The 16,690-nt window shown below is 41.7% G+C and overlaps 1 protein-coding gene across 5 annotated transcripts in view; it reads left to right on the top strand.

Annotated features, from left to right (window-relative positions):
- The window catches only part of PDE5A (phosphodiesterase 5A), a 103,503-nt gene that overhangs the window by 84,136 nt on the left and 2,677 nt on the right, over window positions 1–16,690 (top strand). For all 5 annotated transcript variants that reach the window (XM_025199144.1, XM_025199143.1, XM_006019729.3 and 2 more), the window contains exons 13-20: window positions 1,411–1,536; window positions 4,366–4,460; window positions 9,105–9,192; window positions 10,276–10,376; window positions 10,477–10,554; window positions 11,452–11,515; window positions 13,447–13,521; window positions 14,617–14,700. In XM_025199144.1, the coding sequence (XP_025054929.1) occupies window positions 1,411–1,536; window positions 4,366–4,460; window positions 9,105–9,192; window positions 10,276–10,376; window positions 10,477–10,554; window positions 11,452–11,515; window positions 13,447–13,521; window positions 14,617–14,700 (711 nt within the window). The remainder of the gene's footprint in view (window positions 1–1,410; window positions 1,537–4,365; window positions 4,461–9,104; window positions 9,193–10,275; window positions 10,377–10,476; window positions 10,555–11,451; window positions 11,516–13,446; window positions 13,522–14,616; window positions 14,701–16,690) is intronic.

Raw genomic sequence — 16,690 nt, 5'->3', positions numbered from 1 at the left:
GGCAGCAGCAGGGATGGCTGCACAGAGTTGTGCAGGGGGCACCTCACCATGGCAGTGCAGAGCTGTCAGTGGTGGCACCAAGCTTCCTCACCCAACCCCACTCTGCCCTGCCAAACTGGGTCCCACCCACTGTGCTGTGGAGGCCCCAGCGGGAGGGCAGCAGAGTGAGGAGCCCCAAGCCCAAAGCGGGCAGCCTGCATCCACACCCCACAATGGGCTCCACTAAGGCTGCGCCACCCATTGGGGAGGGGGAGCCAGGCTCTGTGCTCTGCTCCGCTGCAGCGGCTGCCACCTCCCATGGGTAGCAGCTGGGGCCCAGATATTGCTGCGGGTGGTCAGGGGGCTATGGATCTGGGTCCCTGGCCCCATAGCCCTGGCAGCTGGGGGCCCCCTCCAGCAGAGCTGTTGGGGGTTATAGAGGCTGTGGGAGGGAAGTGAGGGGTACCAGCAGGGGTGGGGGGGCTGTGGCTTGGGAGTGAGGGGTTTGGACCTGCATCCTAGTGACCAAAAGGGGACAGGAGGAGCTCTGATTTTCCATGATAAAAACCCCAAAATCAAAAGCCAAAATGTATTTTATTATTAGCCAATAGGCTACAGTATGCTGGCAATGTTCTTTTCTGTGTGTCTTTTTTTTTTTCTGGGATGCAAGATGTTGATTATCATTGCTACCAGCTTGACCATTTCAGAGGACTACTAAAACTCTTTTAAATAAACAGATGTTACATCCTCACCTGGTATAAATTAGCATAGCTCCATTTACATCAAAACGATGATGTTACACCAATGGAAAATCTGGCCCATTAACTATCACTTTCATGCAACTAAAACCTAGGGCTAGGCCATAACTTTAATTTTGTTCCGTAAAGTACCCAGCACATTTGCTTTTTCCTGAGTAATAATACCGGAAATATGGTCATCATCATTAAAAAAAAGTCTTTAATATACTTAATGCTTTCCAAATTTCATTTTGTGCTTTGATCACAGTTGAACTCGCATTTACTTTCCAAACCTCTTTCTCAAGCAGCCCTTAAGAAAGCCTTTGAATTCACTAGAAATTGTCTTTATAGGAAACAAAAATACTGAGGTGACACAGTGAAGAGTTGAATTCCTATATTTAGATTTAGTAGCAGTGCATCTGAAATTCACATTTTTTTCTTGCTTTTATCCATGGACAGGTGTCAACCAAATAGAAAAAAATATCATATTGGCAAACATATCAAATTGGCAATTTGGGAAGTTAATTTTCCTTATGCCTACTCTTAAAGAAGTGTTTCAGTATATAACACAGCCTTCTGAAATTTACTAATGAATAAGGAAAGAGGAAATTTTCCACAAAATATAGTTGTATTCATTTTTCTGTGTGAAAAAAATAAAATTGTAGTGTATTTTACATTGAACTGTTTGTTACAGGTTCTTTGCAGATGGATTTTAAGTGTGAAGAAAAATTATCGGAAAAATGTTGCATATCACAATTGGAGACATGCATTTAATACAGCCCAGTGCATGTTTGCTGCCTTGAGATCAGGTAAAATTCAGGTATGTTTGGCAATTTTTCATTTTAAGACCTTCTTAGTTCACCAAATACAGTAACACTTGAATAGGCTGAATTGTGATCTCAGTAAGAACTATGTCCTTCTGCCGTATCTCCACTGAAGTCCATGATGAATACTTCACATTCTGGCTGTATAACTTTTTAAAAATTATTACCATGGGCCTGGTCCCACATGATGTTCCAGAGTGAATGTTATATACACTACTGATTTACAGGATCATGCCCTTTCTATTTAATTCAGCTAATGGCATTTCATTAGTTTCTGCTTGTATCCTACACCAATCAAGAAAGTGCAGAAGAGTGTCCCTCTTACACTGTCTTCCTTCACAGTATTCAGCATACAATTTTTAGTATTTTGGAAGACAGCTACAAAAATGTAGAGGGCGAAATGTAATTTCAGCTGGACCAAAACTATTTGTGAATTCAGTTAAAATCTGGCAACTACTTTTAACCAAGTATTAACCAAGGGGCATTTGTGGAAGTGCTGCAATGTTCCTTTTTTGATATTTTTTTACAGCAAGCGTTTTAGTCCTTCATTTCACAGGGGCAATTTCATTTCAAGATTGACAGTTTTATATTAAAACAGAGGAAAAAACTGTTGCCAGGAAATTAAATACCCCAAAAGTGAACACATCGTAGTTGGCAGAGGGAGAATGACTTTCCTGAGATGAAATTTTTCAGTGTGTGTGCGTGTGTGTGTATGTACAGTAGAAGCTTTGTTATCCGGCATGAGTATGGTGGTTAGGGGGGTGCCAGTTATCTAAAAATTTGGTTACCTAAGACAGGGGTTTTTAGCCAGATGTGGAGCAGGGGAGGGGTGGCAGTGGCCGCACGTGGAGCAGCAGCAGCTCAGGGTGGTGGTGACGGTGGCTGCCACATCCAGGTTCCCCCCGCCCTGCACCATGCATCCGGCCAGGCGGAAATTCCAGTTAATAGAGTAGTACTAGTATCCAGTTACTAGAATGCCAGTTAATGCAGCTTTTACTGTATATGTATGTGCGTATATGTATGTGTATAGATGTGTATATAAGGTTTCCACTTCACCTGACTTGAATTGTTTTTTGCTTCAACAACTAAACTAAAAAATGTCATTGTTCCTCCATACTTATTCAAGAGTCTTTGTCTTTGGCACAAGATGGCTTGTGCCATCTGACAGTACCATGTTTACTTGAATCCAAGGCAACTTTGAATTTAAGATGACCCCCAAATAATTAGATTCTATACTGGGAAAATGTATATAAATTTGCTATAATTTTCCAGGTACAGAATCTAATTATAAGAGGGTCATCTTAAATCCATCCCCCCTCAACTGCTGTACAAGGAAACCATTGGCTGGGGTGTAGGGAGCTAGGGGGATCAGGCAGCCCCCTTGCCTTCTACTCCCCAACTTTTCTCCCCTACAGCCTGACCACCTACTCCTCGCAGCCTCTGCCCCCCACTGTTCTGCACAGCCTTCGCTGTCCCCTTCCTCCCACTCCCCACAGCCTCTGCCTCCTTCCTCAGCCCCACCCCCCCTTCACTACCAGATGCAGCTCCAGCTCCATCTTCTCCCAAAGATGGGGCACTTGTAGCAGGCAGGGCCATGCTTCTACAACAGTGTCCTGAGGCCAGAGCTGTAACACTCCTGGTTAGCTAGGCCAGGGACCACGTTTTAATGTGCTTTCTGCCCCTGGAGTGAATGGAGCCAGAGCCAGATCCATGCCTGAGAGTAAGGGGGAGGGGACAAAGGCTGCAGCGGGTAGGCAGATGTGGGGAGCAGGTGGCTACTATGGCTCTGACTCTACCCCCCCCGCCCCCCCCCACACACACACACACAACTTGTATTCAAGATGAGGAGCTTTTTTCCCCATGATGAATGGTGGAGAGGAAACCTTGTCTTGGATTTGAGTGAATACAGTAATTTATTTGAGAACACAGATGAATGTTTCCCTGTGGAACCAAATCCAAAATTAATACCGAGTAGAAGAGAGGGTAGCTAGTATTCTCATACATTCTGCAAAAAATTAGGCATGTCACTTTCACTTTGTGCATAGCTTTTCCGTGTGGATGATCTCTGACCTTAATAGCTCAGGTGCAAGTTGTTTTAGGAACCTTCTTAGCTCCCATTGTGTATTCCATAATTGCTGCATTCCTGTCCATGGTGAATACCTGCCAGCCTAATTTACAAGAAGCAAAAGGGTTCTGGAGTCAAAAATGGCCTTGAGTGAGATTTTTTTTTCAATATCATCTGGTCACTAGCCAAGTAAGCTTTCTGTCTGTATTATCTATATTAAACAATGTTGGAAATATGAAGTGGCCAGGGAGAAGCTATAACTCCCCTCCCACTTCTTGGCAAACTATTCCTGCAAAAGAATGTGTTATAAATGAGTTGATTCTGTGTTGACCTTTTGATTAAAATAATAGATTCTTTAGCTGCTAAAAAGGGGCATTGCTTCACGGAGAGGGCAGAGGACTAGGGCTCATGAGACCAGGGATCAGTTCCAAAGTCACCACTTTGCTGGATACTTTGGGCATGACATCCTTTGTCTCAGTTTCCCCATCTTCTTAAAAACAATGTTTATAATGGTACTGGCCTCTTTCATTTAGATATAATGAAGGCTGCTTTGTAAGAATTAATGTAAAGGCTGCTTTACACCATTTAATCCAGTTTTTAATATTGCAATTTACGTAAGGGAAGGAATTGTCCTATTGTGATTAAATTTATGTTCATATGTCAAAGCTCAAGATGTTGTGTATTGACAAGAAAAGGCATCATGCATTAATAACAAATTCAAAGCAAACACATTTTTTCTTGTATTTTCTGTTATGTACAGAGCAAGCTGACTGATCTAGAAACGCTTGCTTTGCTGATAGCAGCACTGAGCCATGATTTGGATCATAGAGGGGTGAACAACTCTTACATACAGAGGTAAGCAAATCTCCTTTGAGGTAAAGGAAGAGCACAAACATTTTCACTAAAATAAAATAAAAAAAACCTAGAAAATTAAATACAGTAAAACCTTGCCAATTCACATAAATAAAAGGGAGTTGGTTTGTGACTTAATAGGTTTTGCAAATCAGTATAGGGGTATATCTACCAAGCAAAATGTAGTGCTGGACAGAAATAGTCAAGTTAGCTTTGAGTGACCTTGGATACTGGAAGCAGCATAGTTGTGTTCTCATGGTGTACCACATGGGTACTTAGAGAATCAGGGCTTTAGCTGAGAATCAGAGCTAAATTATTATTAGCCTGTGTGGAGCAGCATGCTAACTTGCCTATAATGCTTCTGGTATCTGAAGTCATTCATTCAGCCCTAGCTTGTGTGTTTCTGCATAGCCCTGAATTGTCACATAGGCATACAGTGAATATGAGAGCAGTAGGATAGATGGAGTATAAGAGTGATTTTACATATTACATTTTGACCATACCAGATCTGTGAGGTGGTATGCAGTATTAAAGTTAGAATGTGCTGTGAGCAGCTGCACGTTAAGGGTTAATACTATTTCTTGCCTGCACTGCTCTGCCTTGTGGCTAGAGAGTTGAGCAGGGGTATGCCTTGGAGCCAGGACACTTGGGCTGTATCCCTGCTCAGGGAGTGGGGGGATGGCAAGGGTGCTGGGAGCAGTGCATTCTGGGATGACAGAGGTTGACAAATGCTCATTTTTATCTTCATGAACCAGGCCTAAGTTACCCTAACACAGCCTAGGTAGCACAGCCCAGAGTTAGCCCTCACCTGAAGTGGCATAACTTAGAACTTTTTGGAGGGCACTTTGCATGAGGTAAGGAGATTTAATGTGCAGATGCTCATAATTTAAGTGCCCTTAGTATGGTCAAAGTATACCATGTAACTTCACTCTATGATGCACATTGATTCAGTAATTTTAACTCGCCAGTTATACCCATTTCCCTGACTTTGTTATATGCCAGATAGGCTAAAACAGATTTAGGGCATTTAAAATGTGTACATTTAGTTGAAAGAAAATGCCAATTAAAAACATGAAGGCAAACTAGATATACAGTTTATGTAAGATGATTGTGAAAAGTCTAAAGGAATAAATTTATCATAGGATGTTAAAACCTACTAAGAAATAAGAGACTGGAGACTAAGGGCACAGCTGTGCTGCCTGAGGACCCTTCTGGGGACTCTGTCATACTGTAAAGCATGACATGCCTGTCCTGTGCATGATATGGATGCACTCCCTGGTCAGTGCTGGTCAAGCAACAATAAGTTCTCAGTCTCTCTATTGGTATTAAGATGGCTACATTACATTGATATTTGGAGGTAGTGTGCACAGAGCAAGTGTGCCATTCTTCATTGTGCTACTCCTTGGGGAATTGCTCGGATGGTGTGGGCATATCCATAGTGTTAACCGGACATAGACACACCAGATATTAGCACATCGATTCATATTAGACACTGAGGTAAAGCTTACAAAAGACTAAACTGACTTAGGGAGTACAAGCCACATTTTCAAAACTAACTTAAACCTGTAGAAGCATAGATCTCATTGAAAGGAACATCCATCTCATTAATGCTGTCTAGTGACTTCAGCACTTTTGACATTTTATCTATTGAGATCTAATCACTGGAGTGGTCTTCATCATTGAAGTCAGTGAAAGTTTTGCTGTTATTCAGTGAGCCACAGATGATCCTTCTAATTATTAGAGCTGTGTGAAGGATGAATTTCTTCGTTCAGAAGGGAACTGAAAAATTAAAAAAAATGCAGTTCAGGTCAGCCCAAAAGGCTTTCTTTAAAAAAAGGATAAAGTTGGACTTTTAAATTTCATCTTTGAAATGAAAGCTATTGTTTCAGCATGTTCAAAAGTCAAAACATGCCATTTAAAAATAATTGGGATTTTTGTTTTGAAACAGGATATTTTGCTTAGTCTTTAAAATAAAACATTTGCTCTTTCTTAAATGTTGTCCCTGTTTATTTCAGCCAAAATGACTGGCCACTTTGAATAGTAATGAAATGTATGAATAGTATTGCTGACCCCAAAACTGCTTCTTCCTTTTTTTTTAGTAACTTTACTGTTCATCTAAAAATAATTCTCTCAGCTCAATATATTACTTCATTGATGAAGAGACAAGGATTTCTTTGGTGATATCTTTTATTGGATGAATTGCATAGCTGGGATAAAGTTAGACAAGCTTTTGAATACAACACATTCTCCAGGTCTTATTTGAAAGCTTGTCTAACTTTATCCCAGCTATGCAGTTGGTCCCATAAAAGATATCACCCAAAAAAATCCATGCCTCTTACATAATTCCTGGACCATAATGGCTACTACACCACTCTAACACTACTATTCGTTAATTAAACAGTTTGATTAGGAAAAATAAAAGAATTACAGTGATATGGCAGCAATGTTTCATCCTGACCAGCTTTGCAAAAAACATATAATATACATTTCTGGAGGTATCTTTCTGGCAGAGTTGGTGACTGGCTTTAAGGCTGACTGGAAAGGAAAGGTGTAGAGTAAAGTACTATGAAGGTAGCTCATATGGGAGGAAAGGCGTGTGTGAGGGAAGGAACACTGAGAGCAGAGGAAGAAAATAAAAGAAAATATTTAAGTCCAGATGTTTCAGTTCTTTTGTTGACAATTCACATTCAAATACTTGGGTTCAAAATTATTTTTAGCATGATATTTAAGACAACAAAAAAGACTAAAAATCTGGAGCAGTGACGTTCCCGTGTCCCCAAATGGGGGGAATCCAGTAACTTGCAGGCTTAAAGTGATTGGAGCCATCTCACTATTTTTTGCTTTATTTATTTAAAAATATATTTCCTGGAAAACATCTGGAGATGCATCATCTTCTTTTAAAAATGTCCTGGGAAAAAGTCATAGACGGCAAAACCCAACATTCACCCATGCCACAAAAGTAGAGGCCATTACAACTTAATAATGTTTGTCTCACTAAAAACAGTTCCAGGCATTTTGTTTTTTAAGTCATTTGGGCTGGTGGAGACCAAATTAAAAGTAAAATATTGTCCAGGGATGAATCCTTTCTACTTCTTTGTTTGTTGGGGGTGGGGAAAGTGATATTTGACATAAGTTTTTTCTTCCTTGAACAGTGGGGTTTTAAAAAATACAGAGAACAGTCCTGGTAGCAAAAATTACAGGAAGTGGACTGTGTTTTAAGATCACTTGGCAGATGCACAGCATTTTTTCCAAACCAGTATGTAAAGAGCAGTGAGAGAAAGCTACATAATCAAACCATTGTGTTCTGAAAGAAGTGGTGTTCTGAAAGAAGTGTCCTTGGGCCTGGCCTGTTGGCCTAACAGAAGCATTGTCGCACTACTTTGTTCAGAACCTGAGGGCATTTTTACACGTGCTCTGGGAGTGGAGGGCTATGAGGATGCTTTAATTAGAGCAGTTCCGAGAGCCACTCCAGTTAAAATGCCCGGAGTGTCTCGTGTATCAGTGCCCCTGTGCTTTATTATGGTGACAAGGTCCCTTCCAAACCTACTTCTATGATTCTATGATAGCTGAGTACAGGGTCAACAGTAAACCAAGCTAGAGGGAGATTCCTGACCTGCCCTTAGCTAGCAGGATGATGTCAGAGAGGTGTACCACAGGAGTTAATATAGTTAAAAAATAGTGGATTTGTAGTAACAGAAGCAAATCACATCACCACGCAATGGGGGAGAAGGAGGAAATTTTGAAATCTTCAAAGAAGAGTTTCCATATTTTGTCTCAAACCACTAGCCACAAGTTCAATATCCAAAACTAAGAAACAGGTTTAAACTTTGCATCCAAGCAATTAGTGTTGTTCTCTTTTGCCACTTTGAATGGTACAGTAAAAGCTGTTACTCAACCCCCCCACACAGCATTTTCTTATGGATTTTTCATTGATACTCAGGGACAGAATGATTTCTCAGTAACTAGCTCGTGATAAATCAAGGCATTTATGTTGGAACACAATGAGATACAAAACCTGAGAGTGGGTAGGGGATTACAAACAAAATAGGAAACAGTTGGCATTGACTCTTAGAGGTCCTGATCCAAAGTCCATAGGAATCAACAGGTGCTTTTCCATTGTGGGCTTTTTATTAAGCCTGTGTTGCCATTTGCCGTGTACATGCCCTGAACTTGCAGAAGAGCAGCCTCTGTAGAGGGCTGACTAAAGTCACATGGTAAACAAAGGCAGTTGTGTAAATCACCAGATATTAAAATAACATTCCCCTTGAAGTTTTCTGTCTCATTGCCCTTTGTTATTGCTTTTTGTTTTTCACTCCATAATTCTGTCCCTTAAAGGTTCTTGCATTATTTCCTTATTCCTTGTGTGTTAATGGCCTCTAAAACCCAGAACTCTAGAGCTGTCAGCCTTTGACAAAGCAATTGCATTGTTTTTGCATTTGTGCTCCCCTGTGAGTCTCTGGGAATGTGTTTGTTCTGCTTGACCAGTCACACGGAAGAAGGAGAGCAGACAATGGATGAAGAAAGGAGCACTGGGAGAGTTGGTTAATTGACACAGAGCAGAGTGAGTCGTGCTGGCAAATGCTGCTGAGTGGTGGATGCATTTGACTCGATTTCTCAGTTTCCCAATGTGATGTTTTTACTTCTCAGAAGCGAACATCCCCTGGCTCAGCTCTACTGCCACTCCATCATGGAGCATCACCATTTTGATCAGTGCCTGATGATCCTGAATAGTCCGGTAAATGGCTTCTTTCTTCATGTGTTTGACTGAAACCCTAGCTTGTTTTGCTTGTATTTTTAGTTTCTGGATAGATTCCCAGTATTGTACATTCTCAAAAGAGCTTCATTCCTTTTTGGGTAAAGAAAACAAATACAATATTTTGAAATCAGTCCCACTTTTGACAACCAGGCCATTTCAAGCCTTTGCCTGACAAGGGCAGCTTTGCTGGTTTCATTTTGAGTACCTGCTTTCTTGGACCAAACAAAATTAAAAGCCTTAATTTTGACACACCTGTCATCAGTAACAAATCCTTCTCTGAGCCAGAAATGTTGCTTACATGTTAAGGAAGACTCATGCTTTTATGTGCCCAAATCAGTTTGAAAAAAGTTACACATCCCATGGCTACAGATAAGCTTGAACAAAGCCCCAGAAATAAACACATACAATGTGTGACATTTTGCTTCTTCATTGGAAAACCAGCTATTTGGCATTCACAGTAAGAGCAAAACTGCATATTTATATGGTTTGTTTGGTACTGCAGGCTTGACAAAAGCAAGGAACATATAGAAACAGATTCCTCTATCATCATCCTCAGGGTGCCTTGATTTTGCTGTGGGTTGCTGTTCTTGCATATCTCTTATGAAATGCTTTGTTTGTGTTGTTTTATAAAGGAATGACTACTTCTTTTTGCCATATGATAGTTAAGCTGCAAAGTTCTTAAGCCATGATTTTTGAATCGGCCACAGCCTCTTTACTGCAGAAAAAGAAAAGGAAACTCTAGGATGTGGTTTGTAGCAAAGGGACTCTTTGGAATGAGATAGACTTAAAGTCTCTTTGCTTCTCCAGTTCTCTGCCTGCTAAAAATACTATAGCATTCCACTGTATAATAATTTACAATACTGTTCCTGGAACTTTTGGCCAATATTCAAATATACTGCAATATGGTTTGCAGAGAATTTGCAGTAGAGAGCAGAGGAAGAAAAAGCCAACAGTTACAAGAAAACAACCGAGAGCAATTCAGAACTTAAGTAGAGAATGTAATAAATTGTTGACATGTACATATTTGGTTGTTAACATTCCTCTTTTTTTGTCTTTGTAAAGGGAAACCAGATTCTCAGCAGCCTTTCTATTGAAGAATACAAGGCCACTTTGAAAATGATAAAACAAGCCATTCTTGCCACAGACTTGGCACTGTACATTAAGTAAGTTAGAAGCAAATTTGGCTGACCAGCCCCTGTCAGATGTTTGAATTGTGTTGACCCAATTATGAACTCTTTTTTTCTTGTTTTTGCTTGTTTTAAGGAGAAGGGGAGAGTTTTTTGAACTTCTAAGAAAGAAGCAGTTTGACTGGGAAGATCCTATGCAAAAAGAGCTATTTTTGTAAGTTAATGGCAGAAGTTTAAAACCATACTGTGTGCTATCATCTGTCAGATTTTCCATGCCACACTGTGGCACATTTCAGTAGAGCCACTGTAGGACTGTGAGATCCAGGCCTACACAAGTGGACACAAGCCAAAGGGGTCAGTGATTGGATGCCTAACTGAATATTATTGAGAGAGCTGCAAGGGCTTGTCTGATGCACACTGGTGGATGACTTGTAAAGTTATATAAGCTCTTCTATTATTCCTAAAGGGTGCAGGATTCCTGACAGTATCATAATGTTCTTTTGCTGTGGGTGCATTGTCCTAAAGCAGTGAACTGTTAAAATCAGCATCCTAAAGATTCAGGGAGAGCTGTTTGTTTTGAAACACATTCATTTTTCATGAAAGGAATGAGTCTGAAAGGCACATTGAATTGCCTCAGCCATGTAGCTGAATCCCTAGGCAGTTTCATCAGTGTGCTGTGACCCCACTTTGAAGGCACAGCCTTTAGGAATCAGACTTGTTCAGTGGCCTTCCTGCTGGAATAGACAGCAAAGTTACTACTTACCATCAATGATGACAATGATTTTTGTAATGTGGCACCCATTCAGTAGCAAATATACTGCAACCAGGTCATGTTACGTGGCCCCATCAAAAGCTAATGGACTGACTCTCAACTGACATTATCTAGATTTGCTTGGGTCTGCTGACACAGGAGAACAACAGAGTGCCTTGTTACCAAACCCCATCCATGTAGTCCCCTCTAAAGATTATTTTTATAATTTTCCAGCATTTTCATCAGCTTTTCTGACTTTGATTTTATTTATCATTGGATTCCATAATTACTAGCATCTTGCTTTAATGGCTACATGAGTTTCATGTTGCAACACATCATGGGTTTTCTTTTCTTCTACAGAGCAATGCTGATGACTGCCTGTGATTTGTCAGCAATAACAAAACCCTGGCCAGTTCAACAACGGGTATATGCCTCATTTAAGAGTTACTAAGTGCTGGTTATTCAAATTAGATCCCTTAAATCTCCCACCTTGGAAAGGTATTGGTAGAGGATGAAGCCTTAGGGACCAGCCCTGCAAGGTGCTCAGTGTGGGAGTTAAAGGAGTTCAGCACTTTGCTGGAGAAGGCCCTGGGCATCTTGCAGAATCAGTCTGTAGCAGTAAGTAGAAGGTAACTGTATAGTTTTCATTTGTTCCCAAATGTTCTGTTACTAGAAGGCAATAGCACACAATCAGGTTAGTTTTATGCCAAGCATTAGTAACAGAAGCTTTGTCTGGTAGTCAGTGAGTAGGTCTCGGACACAGTTCTTCTGGGTTGTAGTTACTTTTCCCGCTAACATGCTGTGATGCCCTGAACAGAATTACATTTTCAGAAAGATCTTCATTTGTATGCAAGTTTATTGTCGTTTCAGTCATGAATTATCTCACTAGATATTCATTGTACGCTGTTCCTTCCAGTTTAACATGGTAACTGCGTATGTTAATTAGACCTGCATGTCAATATTTTGAAAAGGGACTGGTGATTTGCAAGGTGGGGGTTCTTGGCTTTTTTGGGGTTCTCGGCTGGAATGGGCCTGTATTTCTTAAGGTATGTACTTGGTATTTTTTGAAAGGAAGAGATTAAGGTCCCACAAAAACCAAAGTGCACAAATCACTAGTCACTTTTGAAAATTCTAGTTGTAACGTCTAATTTTAAAAAATTAGTTCTTAATATTCACTTTACCCATTTGTAAAGGAATCCTTGTCTCTCAGGATGGTTGTGAGGTTTGCCTTTGTTAACCTGTATAAAGCAATCTTTGGACAATAGGGTGTGTACAAGTGCAAAGCATTATAATTTCAGAGGAGCTTCTGGCCTTGGACAGACATGTTGTTTGAAGTATTCCAAGTGTGTTTGAAGCCCTCCAAACAGCAAATGTGAAGGCATGTGTGGTCAAAGAAGCACTTCAAAATGACCTTCAAAGACTGAGGAGCATTTTGGAAGCACTTTCTGAAAAGGCTCCATTGTCTTCTGATGGCCCACAGCACTTCATTTCCCCGTCACCACCCCCTCAACATAATCTCCAGGACTGGAGGGCTGGAAAACAGAATTCCATGTATGCCTCTCAGCCAGTCTCTAGAGGTTTCGAAGACCCACTAAGTACACAAGAGAGCACTCATTGGTTGTCCCTCCTTTTCCCTCCCTCCCTGTCCAGGGTGGCAAGCAGAGTGATGTACAATGCTAATAACTAAGGAAAACCATGTTGCAGCTCTTTCCTGGAGGTCATGTCTACTGCATGACATCACAGCAATTTTTAAGTGCTCCAGGAGAAGGGTCAGGGGAAGCCACACATCTGTACAGCACTGAAGCACATGGAATTTGAACTGCTGCAAATGTGTATCTGCTCTTGGTCTCTGGGACTTGCTAGGTCCAACTCTGTCTTGATATGCAGTCAGTGAATCCTCTCTGAAGTCAGTGGCAACAACAAGAGGAGCAAGCCCTCTGGAATTTCTTCAGTCACGGCTGAAATCTATTTACTACTAAGCCCAGTGTTTCAGAACTAATGTCCAGCAAATGCCACTTGTTTCAGTTACATCTCCTTATAGTAAAATATTAGTGTTTGATGATTAAAATAGACCTAGTTTAGTAAAATAATTTAATCCAAGCAAAATGTTTCATTTGCCATTTCACTACTTGGCTGAGCAGATTTAGAGAACATGGTTCAGTAGTAAAGATTTCACAGATAGGCCCCTTGAGAAGCCAGTTCAGGACATCTAACTAGCCTTTCAGGTTTAGGACGTCATTCTTTTGTCATTAAGGGCAAATGTCCTGCAATTAAGTTTTCTGTTTTGGCCCTGCACAGAGAGTATAACACCAGGGCTTTTGCAACTCACAGATGTGGTATGTCGCTTTTTTGCAGATAGCTGAGCTTGTAGCCACTGAATTTTTTGACCAAGGAGACAAGGAAAGAAAGGAACTCAACATAGAGCCAACAGTAAGTAAGAAAGCACACCCACTTTCAAGGTAGTTGCTGTCAGTGGGGCCTTCCTTTCTTTCTTTTTAAATATTATACTTGCAGTAGCAAGTCTATGATCTATAGACCCAGCTCCTTTCTCACCATTTTGACAACTAATGGCTAGGTTCCCAAATACCTGCATCTGTCCTTTAGGCTACTGACACAAAGAACATATATTTCTCAAAGGTAACTGGCACTGCTGCTAAACTACTGTATTTTCTTGCATACAGTATCCCCCCCCACCCCTCTGCTCCCCTCTCCCAGTATACTACAAACCTTGTTTTTGAAAGGCATTATGAAGAAATATTTTTCCAGAGTTGTGGTTGCTGAGAGCAGGGACAGAGCCTAATCTTCAGATGATCCACCTTCTTCTTCCTGCTTAAATGTAACCCTAGCAGCTTCTAAAAACTGGTCTCCATGGCAGTCATAGACCTATGATCTTGAAGAGAATTTAAAGAGCTGTGAAATAGGAGAAGCCCTGACAGACAGCAAAATTGTCCTAAGAAAGTTTAGCTTGATTAGCAGAATGACCATTAAAAAGGAGAGATGATTGCTAACAACTGTGAAGTGAAGAATGATGGCCCTATGCTCCTCCCCCCACCCCTTTGGATTCCTGAATAGTAATACCAGAGCAGGAATCAAAGCAGGGTGCTTCTATCTTGAGCAAAAAATCAGCTTCCCTGGTTAACACACAAAACAGCTTTTGTGGGGGATTACTTGGGGTGGGAGTTGTGTGCTGTGTGCAAGAAACTATGGTAATTGTCCAGGAAGGGAAGTCTTAAAGAGTAGTGCAACCTGTATCCCACCCCGAACAAGTAGATTTTCCAACTCCACCAACTCTATGGCCTCAGAGGAAAAAGGTTTTCTGAAGCTGGTCATCCAAGCAAGCTCCTATGTTGTAACATAATGTGCTTCTGCATTTCTGTGCTGAGCCTCCTGTGCTTTTTTGAAGTGCTGCTGTTTGGATAGTGCCAACCTGACCCATGGATTTTCTTATTTCATTCATTTTACTATAGAGCTGATTTACTTGGTATGTGTTCCATGAAAGCTGACTGAATTGATTTATGATTTCAGGATCTAATGAACAGAGAGAAGAAAAATAAGATCCCTAGCATGCAGGTTGGATTCATAGATGCCATTTGTTTACAGCTGTATGAGGTAAGGTGTTTGAAAAAGGACCCCTCTGAACCAGAACCTGAACTGAGTACTGTAGCGTGCAATAAGGGCAGAAGCTAAAGTTAGAAGCACTTAAGTGGTACAGTAGCTCAATAACATAAGACAGTTTCTTTTATGAATTCAGTGTTCATTCAAGAAAAATGACTGTGTGTTCATCACAAATTGCTCCTATTGAGGTGGTTTGTGTTAATCATTGCAAAAACAGGTAGGGGGTGATGTATTCTGAAGAATGCACCTGGGAAATGGGAGGCAGATCACTGGGTCGTATGCCTGGCTGTGCCAGTGAGTTGCTGTGTACTCTTGAGCAAGTTGCAACATATCTCTATGCTTTTTTATTTATAAAATGGACAGTCATCCTCCCCCTCCTCACTCTTCACAGCAGGATTGTTGTGCTGCCTCTGAACCCCTTAGGGCAAATGAACAAGTTAAATAAGACAGTCAGCAGTAGTCCTGCAGCCTCCACTTTTGTGCTATGGAAACAGCTCAGGAATGGTATTTGGGAGGAGGGGGTTCCCAGACAGTTCCTTTTAAGGGAAGGCAGGCTGCTGTAGGGGACTGCAGGTCCCCTGCCAAAGACCTGTTATTTAACCAGAGCCATTATGGATCAACGAGATTCAGAGTTCACAGCTCTAAAGACTGAATTTCTGAGGAGGAGGAGGAGGAGGAATACTTACCCAGAGAAGAATTCTAGGGAAACTTTCCATTATGAAACTCACAGAGGATCACTGGCTCTCCTGTCAGCTAGCTATTGAAGGACACTGGATTAGATTGTGCCCAGTCCCTGCATGATTGTGCAGAAGTACAAAGGAGGCAGAAAAACTTCCTCTCTGTGCTCCTGCTTCACAGCAGAGCAAAAGCCCGAGTCTTGTGCCCCTCCTGAGCACAAGGTGCTCTCCTGCCACGTGGCAGTAACCCCCAGCAAGTATGCAGAGCCATTTCCCTCAGGCACTGGAGGGGGCAGGGGGGAACTTGGAGTGGAGTCCACACCGCACCTGTGCGAAGGAGGATGCACCCCCAGGGGCTCCTTGTGCTTTCACAGGAAGCTGTTTTGAGCTTCCAGTGGGGCTGTGCAGCTCAAAGCCATGCCTGAGAAGCATAGCTCAGGCCATAATCTCATTGACTGGATATTAAAACAGTCTGTAGTAGAGTGGCAGCTGCTAGTCCATACAGGAATGCAGGACCATGTATATGTGTTAGGGTAGGTGTCCCCATATTTGACAGAGTATAGGACAGAGAGCATTAGATACCAGGGTGCTACAGGGAAATGCAAAGAACAGCCCCACTAAGGAGAAAGCTTAGGCTGCAATATATGTCTTGTTGCTGTTTAGGTTTAACAGTATGGGCAAATCGTAGATTAGAGCTCAGTATGGAGCAGATCAAGTGTGTGTTTATTCAGTATGGAGCAGCTGTGAACTCCACCTGCTTACATGGATACTTTAATAAGTATCAAATACAAATTATTTCATAAAAGGGCACTTGGAAAATGAGCAAGAAACCAGCATACTCTTACTGTTCTAATGCTGTAAAAATAGCCAGTGATCTCAGCTGTAACTTCAGCCTTCCCACTAAGTGGGTGCTTTGTGAGCTTCCATCTCACCTCTAGGAATTTGCCACACGTGCTGCAAAAGGAGACCTGAGCTCCTTGCATCCATGAAGGTCTGAACAGGGGGAAGTTAACAAATGGACAAGGTGGAGAAGACTGAAGTTTTTAATCTCTTGTTTACTTTAGTCCCTGCAAAAAAAGTCAACTGTATGGTGATAAGCACAGTTAAGACGAGGGAGGCAGAATAGTCAGTCTAGAGCAGGGGTCAGGAACCCCCGGCACGCGTGCCGAACATGGCACGCAAGGCCATTTTGCTCAGCACACCACCGCCAGTCTGGGCTCTAAACAGCTTCTGCCAGCCACAGACCCCAGGCTGCTCCCAGCAGGCAGCTGGGAGACTGCAAGCCCTGCTGCAAGCAGACTGGGCTC

Source organism: Alligator sinensis, unplaced genomic scaffold (genome assembly GCF_000455745.1).
Source record: "Alligator sinensis unplaced genomic scaffold, ASM45574v1 scaffold544_1, whole genome shotgun sequence".
NCBI classification, from domain to species: domain Eukaryota; kingdom Metazoa; phylum Chordata; order Crocodylia; family Alligatoridae; genus Alligator; species Alligator sinensis.
Note: the sequence above shows the minus strand (reverse complement) of the source record. Positions and strands in the feature narration are given on the sequence as shown.